At 48.8% G+C, this 9,571-nt stretch overlaps 1 protein-coding gene across 2 annotated transcripts in view; it reads right to left on the bottom strand.

The window, feature by feature from the left end:
- Window positions 1–9,571, bottom strand: part of LOC110298506 (integrin alpha-X) — a 22,030-nt gene extending 12,459 nt beyond the window's left edge. Inside the window, exons 1-14 of one of the 2 annotated variants that reach the window (XM_029479765.1) lie at window positions 9,471–9,571; window positions 8,761–8,866; window positions 8,221–8,324; window positions 7,862–7,932; window positions 7,597–7,711; window positions 6,094–6,224; window positions 5,819–5,964; window positions 5,418–5,571; window positions 4,157–4,307; window positions 3,872–3,945; window positions 3,602–3,731; window positions 3,373–3,515; window positions 3,058–3,198; window positions 2,761–2,970 (exon numbers count right to left, since the gene is read on the bottom strand). In XM_029479765.1, the coding sequence (XP_029335625.1) occupies window positions 2,761–2,970; window positions 3,058–3,198; window positions 3,373–3,515; window positions 3,602–3,731; window positions 3,872–3,945; window positions 4,157–4,307; window positions 5,418–5,571; window positions 5,819–5,964; window positions 6,094–6,224; window positions 7,597–7,711; window positions 7,862–7,932; window positions 8,221–8,324; window positions 8,761–8,866; window positions 9,471–9,507 (1,713 nt within the window). In that variant the 5' untranslated portion in view covers window positions 9,508–9,571. Of the gene's footprint in view, window positions 1–2,760; window positions 2,971–3,057; window positions 3,199–3,372; window positions 3,516–3,601; window positions 3,732–3,871; window positions 3,946–4,156; window positions 4,308–5,417; window positions 5,572–5,818; window positions 5,965–6,093; window positions 6,225–7,596; window positions 7,712–7,861; window positions 7,933–8,220; window positions 8,325–8,760; window positions 8,867–9,470 lie in introns of those variants that run through there. The other variant, XM_029479764.1, reaches the window with a different exon arrangement.

Below are 9,571 nucleotides of genomic sequence, written 5' to 3'. Positions count from 1 at the left end.
TCAGTGAATCCAGAATCACTGTGGGTCAGTGAATCTAGAATCACAGTGGGTCAGTGAATCCAGAATCACTGTGGGTCATTGAATCCAGAATCACTGTGGGTGGGTCAGTGAATCCAGAATCACGGTGGGTCAGTGAATCCAGAATCACAGTGGATCAGTGAATCCAGAATCACTGTGGGTCAGTGAATCCAGAATCACAGTGGATCAGTGAATCCAGAATCAGAGTGGATCAGTGAATCCAGAATCACTGTGGGTGGCACCCCAGTGACATCTATAATTGGCTGTAAACCTGTAAGACATGTTGGCAAAGAGAAAGTACAGAGTGGTGTGAACTGGATGCACCTTCAGTTATTCTCCCTGAGGCACACATCTGCTTTAGATCTTCCATAGTTAAACTATGTTAACAATTATAACAAGCACGGCTTACCGTAACAACATAATGTACCAGGTGCTAGTCTGAGCGCTACTTAGGAACACATATGCTCAGTCCTCGCAATAGCAGCTAGGTGTGCCTAGTTCATTCTACCATGATCACCAGTTTACAGACAAGCACAGAGACATGTGTGTCCTGGTCCCTTTTTCTTGCCACTGTGACTAAGTCCCTGACTAAACAACTAAAGGAGGAAGGATTGACTTGGCTCATGGTCTTAGGTCACTATGACTGAGAAGGTGTGGGAGAGTAGAGCTGTTCACAGAACAGCAACTAGAAAGAGGAAGAAAAGGAGATGGGACATGGCGGGGGTGGGGGGTGGGGCACAATGTAGCCATAATGGTTTTGTACACTGTGTAAAGTTTTCCCTTGTAGTAGTCAAATGCTGAGTTCTCTGCCCTCAGATCTTGTTTCAATCTGGACACAACACTGTCATGCACATACCAAGAACCCTTCTGTCTGTAAACAGTTCTTACCATTTATTCCCTGCCTTGTCAATAAATGCTGATCACCCAATGGCTGGGCAGAGGAGAGAATAGGGTGGGATGACTGCCAGCCAGGGGAAAGAGAAAGGGAGAGAGGGAGATTCAGATCAGCCAGGAGGATGGAGGAATCGGAGCCATGAAGAAAGGGTCCAGAGAGAGACTGTGGAAACACACCTGAAGCCCCAAGAGCCAGGCCCATAGTAAGAAGCCAATACATTGGATCATAGCTATGAGGTAATCAGACGGGCTTAGAGGTTAAGGGAGATTATTTAATGCTCAGCTATTGAGATGCTGCTTGAAATAAATCTTGGTTTCTCTGTGTGGCTACTGAGGACTTAGCTTAAGGGAGAGAAATACAGCTTCCAGATTAATACACTGCGTACATTTATATTAAAAATAATTCATTTTATAAAACACAGAGGTTTTACTAATCTCTTAGTACTCCTGAATTCAATCTCCATTAGCAAGAGTGTCACACAGTCCTAGCAGAATTACAGGGCTCTTCTCTGTCCTTTTCTGGAAGATGAAGCAACCATTTTAAATATTCACACACTGAACAACAATTCACCTCACAGCTCTGTGGCTTTTTAGTGTTCAGAGCTGTGAAAACATTTCCGGGATCAATTTTAGAATACTTTGTCACCTCAAAAAGAGATCTGACAGCTGTTAGAAGTCACCCCATACTGTCGTTTCCCCTTGTGCCCAAGCTTGCACAACCAGTCATCAACCTGCAGTCTACAGATTTACCTATTAGAGACACTTCACACAAATGTAGCCATGCAACATCTGATCCCTTGTAACTGGCTTCTTTTAGAATAGGATTTTGAGACTCATCCACACAGCCTGTTCATGGTGAAGTAACATGCCATTTCATGGAGAAATGTTTAGTTTATCTGCTTATAGGTAGATGGGCATACGGGTTGCTTCTACATTTCATCTATTAATCATGAATAATGCTTCAAAAGGTGTTCTATGTAGTTTGTATGAGGACATGTTTTCAGTTCTCTTGTGCTAGAATTGTCTGATCATATGGCAGCTCTATAAATAATCTTCTGAGAAATTAGCACATTGTTTCAAAATAGCCACATCATTTCCCACTCTCACTAGCAGTGTCTGAGCCTGCAGCTTGTCCTGGTGACTGGTGACCCTCCTGATCCCAGCTGTGCTGATGAGGGCGAGGTTACACCTCACTGTGGTGATGTGTCGGCACCTCACAGGGGATGATGCTAAGCACTCGGCCTTTGGTGTGTTTGCTGGCCTTTGTTGAAAGTCTCTGAAGAAAGGTCAGCTGAGATGCCTGCGATTTGACTGCTTTGACATTTACCCAGGAAAGCAGCCGTTCCTTCTAAGGGAGCACTGCTCCACTGTGTGGAGGGCTCCTGCCCAGGTAGCTGGAAGGATCATCGATTGCAGGAATAGAGTGAAATTGAAGAGTATTTAAGGAGATGAAGAGACAAGAAAATTAGCATAGCGAGAAAGCTGGTGAGCAGGAAGAAGCGACTAGGATGCAGGATGCTGAGCCAAGAGACGAGAATCCCCCTAGTTTACACTGAACCTCATACTTACCAAGCCACATCTATGAAAGAGGTTCCCTACCTAACTCAGGTACCTAGCATGGGTTACTACAGGTACAGTTTGGAAACTACTCAAGTATTGAGTCTCAAGTCAAAGCCTAGCATGCAGAAGTTAGTCATCTCGTGTCTCCATCATGTGTGTTTTACCTTCTGCAAAATGCTCAGTGCTAAGCCAAGAAATAAACAAAGTCACAGAAGAGAATTGTTGTGAAAGAAATGAGAAACAAAGAGGAAGCTACTGTAGACTTGTGAGATAGTGACTGGGCCTTACCTGGCTGGGTGAGGGAGCGATGTCCTGTCTCGAGGCTCCATGAAATATGTAGACAGCACCTCTGTTCTCCTCCTCTCCGGGTGCACCAATAGCCACATCCGCCAGACTGTCCCCATTCACGTCCCCTAGCACTGTCAGAGCCGCTCCAAAGCGGCCCCAAGGATGGCCCTGCTCCCCATGGAGGGTGGCCCCACAATGCCACCTGCTCCTCTGCACAGTAAAGGCAGTGTCAGACCCAACCTGGGCAGACCTCCACCCATACCCAGATGCCATTAGCCAGGCCCCTTAACCACTTACCACACCGGGCATGGGGCACACTGACACCTGCCCCCCTCGGGTGTGCTCATAGTAATGGGGGGCTCCGATCAGGACCAGGTCAGTGCTGCCATCTCTATCCATGTCCACAGAGCAGAGAGATGCTCCAAAGTAGGAGCCGATCTGGGGGAGGGGAGGCACAAGCCTGAAATCATCTAAAGATGCCCCCTCTGGGCAGGTCCTGCCTCTCTCCCAGCATCACAACCTCCTCCATAGGCCCCAAACCCTGCCATCCCCTTCTCCACCCTGGCCACACTGCCCAGTCTCACACTCTGCTCTGGCTTCTTCCATACCAACCTGTGTCCCTCTGACTTCAGACTTGGGCCTCCAGTGCCTGGATTCCTGGGTAAAGATGACAACCTTCCCCGTGTGCTGGTGGCGAGGGGCCCCCAGGATCAGGCTGTGGACCCCCTTCCAAAAGGCCAGTTCAGTGGAGTAACCTGAGGGGTCCAGACCTCAGTACCAAGACATCTCCTGTCTCCAGGCAGCTCGTCCTGCCCCTTCCCCTCTCACAGCCGCCTCTTACCCATGTAAGCGTCCCTCATGTCCTCGTTCTCCTGAGACATGTTGATGAAGGTGGGTCTCATATTTGAGGGGTACAAGAAGGCACCTCCAGACCAGCTGAAGCTTCCCACAGCCCCCAGAACTGGTCCATCCTGGAGGGAAGGATCCCAGGGCTGAGCAGGATGCCAACCTGACCTCCCTGGTTCCACGCACTTAGCTAGCTAGCACTTGCCTCCCCAGTGCCCCCCTGTCCACCAGCCTACATCACTAGCCTTGACGGGGACCAACTCACAGGTGTAAACACAGCACTGAAGCCCTCCTGGGACATCTCCAATTCAAAAGAACTGCTGCTTGGTGTCTCTGTACCTGGGGAAGGTAAGGTGTGTGGCTTTCAGGAAGAAAGACATTTCCCAGGTCCAGGGAGGCTTCTTGGGAGAATCTAAGATCGGAGACCCACAACAAGGAACAGTGCCTAGCTCATGAGGGTCTAGGTTCCAAAAGGGAAGTCCTACGCCTGAGGAGAATTCCTGAAGATTTCTGAGGATTCCTGAGGCAGGGAGCTTCATTGCTGACTTACCCTCAATGGCAAAGATCTTCTCCTTCAGCTGATTCTCAATATCCTTCAAAGCATCAAAGTTCTCCACGCTGAATACGTATTCATGGGAAGGCATCGATGCAATGGCCTTTAATTCTTGCTTGGAATGTGTGTTGTAAAAGGCCTTTCCTACCTGTCCCCAGCGAAAACCAACCCAGTGAGAATGGAAATTCTCCTAGGCCTGTATGTCATGTTACTGCTCGAGTCTGAGAACTCCCCTGTGGGTCCATGTTTTAAGCAACTGGTGTGGTGGAGCTTGGCTGGCTGAAGTAGGGGATGACCTTGTGAATGTAACCCTACAACCACCCCCTCTCTCTGGCCTCCTTTCTGGTCTTCCGCATGTGAATTGCTATGACATCATCCGACCACCACCATGGGCCCCACCCATCCTTCTCCTCCATCATGGAATGAGACCCTCCAACACTGTGAGTAAAAATAAATGATTCTATCCCAGAAGAGAAAGAGCGTAAGGGCTGGAGGGTAAGGGGAAGTGCTGTGGCATACTGTCTTCTGGACATGAGCTGACTGTTGCATTTATGAACCTTATACCAGCTGTGATTACCATCACAAGACCCACATAAGATCAGGCCAGCCCCTAAAGTCCCACCCAGATGGGAGAGATGACATCCAAGCCCCATCCCTTGGAGTTATTTGTACTTCATAACTGGCAGGGTTGAGTCATCCTCCTTTGAGACTATGGTTACTAGTAAGGTTTCCAGTGCTCTGGCAGCTGACAGAGCCACAGCCATGAACATAGAGCAGCAGTGATTGGACTTGGTAGGTTGTTTTTTAAAACACACAAAGTTAGGAAAGTGAGGGGTCGGGGGACACCAGGGATAGTCAAGGGGAGAAAAATAGGAGACAGAGGGGGTATGTGATCACATCTCGTTGCATACCTGTATGAAACTCTCAAGGAATGAAAAATAAAATAAAAGACATCTCTCCCTTAATTGTTTATGTTGGATGCTTTTACTACAATGAGGCAAACATGGCTAAGGCATTACCTGCACTGTCACCCACCAAAAACTCTCAGTCAGCCTTGGAGATTCTTTCTAAATAAGGTTCAAATGACATTAGGGAGTTGAAGCAATTGGGTCACAGGTTCCCAGGCTGAAGGAGCCTTCCCCTGGTTCCATATATCTAAGGCAGCAGGAGATGAGAAAAGTGCTTTCTACCTTTAGCGGAAGTTGCTTCAAGAGGAAGTTACAGGAGGAAGTGGTGGGAAACCATCTTTGTGTCCTACCCCAATTGCATAACGAATGATGCCTGCAGCCTCTGCCATGGGGATGACACTATCATAATTCAACTTGTCCCTTTCTTTTTTCCCATCAGTGATGACAATGAGGACCTTGGTGGCATCTTGCCGAGCTCCACTTTGGGTGGTGAACAGTTCTGTTCTATCAAGAAAGAAGAGAGTCCGGAGGTCTGTAGATAAAACTACACTGACTTCTGCTGACTGTAAAAATGGGGATATAGCCTTTCTTGTAGGAGGCCCCACTCCCACTCAGAAATCCCCAACTGACAAGGGCATCAACAGGCTACATTTCAGGTTCTTCCCATTTCTTTCTTGGAAAGGCAAATGAGGCCCAAAGGGACCCCTGGATACTCTGGAAAAGGATGCACGGGAAGGAGGTCTCGACTCACATGACGTGCTTGATAGCCGAGGCTGTGTATGTGTACCCTCCTAGCTGTCTTACAGAATCCAACAGACTTAAAGGGCTTGACATGGAGATGAAGTCGTTGAAAGTAAAATGTACTCGGAAGTAATGAGAGAACTGCATCAGGGAGAACTGCGAAAAGCACAGGGGAGTGAAGGCTAAGATTCCCCAGGACTCCTCAAACATACCCAGAGAGCCTTCCCCGCAGGCCCTGTGTGCCTTCCCAGCAGGCTCTGGGTCCACATTTCCTCAGGGACTCACCCGTGTGCTAGGTCTCTGAAGCTGGCTCATCACAGCTTTAACAAAGTCCAGCATTTTTCCAAAATCTGTGGAACTGATGCTACCCGAGCCATCAATCAGGAACACGATGTCTTGGTCTTGCCTTGGACACTCTAGGGAAGGATGTTGCCCTGATTCTCCAAGGGACACTCACAAGATCTCCTGGCTTTTCCTGAACTCACTTTCCCAATACCCTCCACCCACCTCAGTCTGACAATCACAGCCCAGTTCCACTTGTGAGTCCTGTCCGTGTCCAGAACCTTCCTTCAGTCCCTAATGCGGACAAGGCCTTTGAGTCTCACAAAGAGACTATAACTGTGAACGACCTACCCCAAGCCAGCCCAATAGATAAAAAAATGCAAACATCTCCTGTCCCAGTAGCAAGAAACTGAGAGCCTTCTCCTTCCACATAGACTGTTCAGTTTCTCCTCAGAGGCCAGCAACAGTCTCTCCCTACAACAGTTCGGGAAGGGCCATAGTCTGTGGCCAGTCCCTGTCCTTACTGTTTAGTGCTGCACTGGACTTTTGTTAGGTATTTTCAATATCATTCCTGGTAAGAGCCACACACTAGCTCTGTCTTGTTCTCAGTTTCAATGCAGGTTCCCCTCCAGGGCAATATTAAAATTGTTATTCAGATGAAATTTTCCAGTGCAAGGAAATGGGCTCTACCCTCTAGGTTAGCAGTGGGACTGTGGTTCTTAACGCAGCATTCTTTGTCTCCCCACAGAGTGATAGTGGAAGCACCCAAGAAGATAAGGCCCACTAACCAAGTCTGTGACCTCTGTGAACGCGCCTACCACTCCTCCCAGACTTCCCTTTCTGTGTCTCTCAAAAAACAGACAAGTGTTCTGACATTTCTGTCCGTAGAGTCTAAATCCAGGGGATTTGTGTAAGAGATGCCCTTCCATTTCTCTAAGGGCCTCAGAGTGAGCATGAAAGCAGAAACCAGCCTTATCTGCGGTTGGAAAAGCCCACACTCCTTCACCTCATCCTCCATCTCCATCAGCACCAGAGAAGCCAAGCCCCATGTCTTGACCTAGTAAACATGCACACACACACACACACACACACACACACACACACACACGCAGAACTATGTGCATCCAACTCAGCACCTTCATCAGCAAGTCCCAGATGGTTCACTAACCAGTTACTGGAAAATAATCCCTTCACTTTCGTTCTAAGAATAATAGCAGCTTATATCATCAGCACCATGATGTCAGGCCAGGCACTGTACCAAATGGGTCACCTTGTGTTGCTTGCAAAGTTCCACCCATTACTAGTCACATTTGACAGATGCAAAACCCAAAATTCAAAGACAATAACAGACTAGGTATCAGGGCCAGCAGGATCTCTCCAGCTGTGCCGTCTGGCAATGTATTTTCCAGATTTTCTCTTCCTTCCTCCCTTTTGGAAAAGAGTCTGACCCACCAAAGCCAAGATGCACAGGTGTGGATTCCCCAAAGGAGCTGGTGGCTTGCTTACCTTGCTGTGCAGTTGGGAAGTTCTGTTTCTGCTGGAATGGTGAACTCAGTAGAAAGCAGAGCCCTGTCAAGTATGTATTCTCTCTGCATGTGTGGTGCACAGTAGGACCACAAGCCTTGGGATAGAGAGGAATGATGAATGGAGCTTGTTCTGTTGGTCTACTCTTCAGCCCCTGCACCTCTCACCTCCATAAAACCCCCAGCCCAGCAGCCCCACGTCCCTATTCCTGCCCTCAAGACCTTCTTGTAAGACCAAGAGCTCTCACCAACAGCCGGGAAGGGTTGGTGGCAGCAGCGAGGGACAGGCCCAGGGACATGTTCACAGCCTCTGGGGGCACTGTGGAGATAGACATGTGCATAGTCACCCTTGAGGACAGAAGACGTTATATAAGAGATGAGTGGGTCTCACCCCCCACCTGGCTAACAGTGAGGTCCCTTGGGTAAAGCAAACATCCAGATTATAATGGGGCTGCAGCATAATGGGGGTACAATGGGCAGGCCCAGGAGCTTGTCTGAGGTTGAGTTTATGAACATAGCTGCAGCTGCCAAGTGGGACTCCTGGGCTCTCCACAGGCCGCATAGCCTAGGAACTCAGCATCAGGCCTGAGGCAGGGCCGTGACTCACCCTGGAGGGAGATGGGCTCACAGTTGCCTGTGTGATAGCCACATTTGTAGAGGCCACCTCTTTGGTTAGTGGCTTTTATTTCCTTTGGCGCTCCAACCACCACCCTGTGGGGAGACAGAGAGAGAGCACTGCAGTTAGGAGCCAAGACAGAGAGCTGACAACCGCTGGAGAATGGGGGTTCAATTTAAATACCAGGTAGGTAGTATTTTGTTTTGTGCTTTATTCTCTCCTAATCGAAGTCCTCCATTTCTGGCATCTAGGTATTTCATAGACATGTGTTAGACGGACAGACAATTCCTTGTAAGTGTACAGTGACGTCTGAAGGAACACCCTGTGGTTTGCAGGTTGGAGAAGCGCCCAGCATTTAACAGGCACTTGGTAAATGCTATCTGAAGTTATCCTAAAGGCCTGTTTTCAGGAAAGCATTCATAACACAAATAAAATTGCCACATTCCATAAAGAGAAAGTACGCAGGTGATACCACTGGAGTGTAGGGCTGGGGAGGGACGGGACTCTGTACAGCTACCACCAAGTCCTCACCAGGAGCTATCATACTGGAGCACACTGTGTCCGAACTCAGCACCGTCCATGTGAAAATGTGTCGGCTTTTCTGCGTCCAAGTTGAAGCCAAGACAAGAAACAAACCCTGAGGAAGCATGAGAGGCTTCAGAGGAGGTCCCCTCCCTCTTGGCCACCTTCCTGCCCTCCTCAGCTGCATCTCCCAAGATCCTGACTCCCTTGTCTCCCTTCCACACTCAATACCCACAGAGGCCCTGGTCCTGGACTCCAGACTCATCTCTCGTCTCTCCTTCCCCTAGTTCATGAATTACTTTCCACTGTTAAATTTCAGTTCTGTCTCCACAGATTGAGCAAAAGAGTTTGAAGACACACATTTTCCCCATCTCTATCCATGGGGCTTTGATGAAGGAGAACCCAGGAAACATGGAAACCATAGGGGAATTCTGAGATCACCATGCAGTGTATGTGCTCTGCCTACTTCAGAAATCTGTGGGTTGTCAAGGCCAACTCGCCTCACTCTCAGGATCTCTTGGGTTCTCCCCCCAAATGGCCTCTTTGATATTCTCTCATTCTCCAAACTCCAGATCCAAAGCCCTTATGTCTCAGTTCCCCCGTAACGCCAAGTCACTCTCCTTACCAAGGTCCTGATCTCTCAACCACAGCCTCCATCTCACGGGCCTGACTTACTAGGAACAAGTCCCCAGCCCCTCTTCTCCGGGGCCCAGGCTCACCCAACAGCAGAAGAAAGGCTATCCAGGTACAGCTCATGACTGGAGAACAGAAGCAGGCTCTGAGCAACTTGGAGACAGCTGCCAAGTCACCACAGAAGAAG

The sequence above is a fragment of the Mus caroli genome, chromosome 7 (genome assembly GCF_900094665.2).
Source record: "Mus caroli chromosome 7, CAROLI_EIJ_v1.1, whole genome shotgun sequence".
In the NCBI taxonomy this organism is placed as follows: Eukaryota; Metazoa; Chordata; class Mammalia; order Rodentia; family Muridae; genus Mus; species Mus caroli.
Note: the sequence above shows the minus strand (reverse complement) of the source record. Positions and strands in the feature narration are given on the sequence as shown.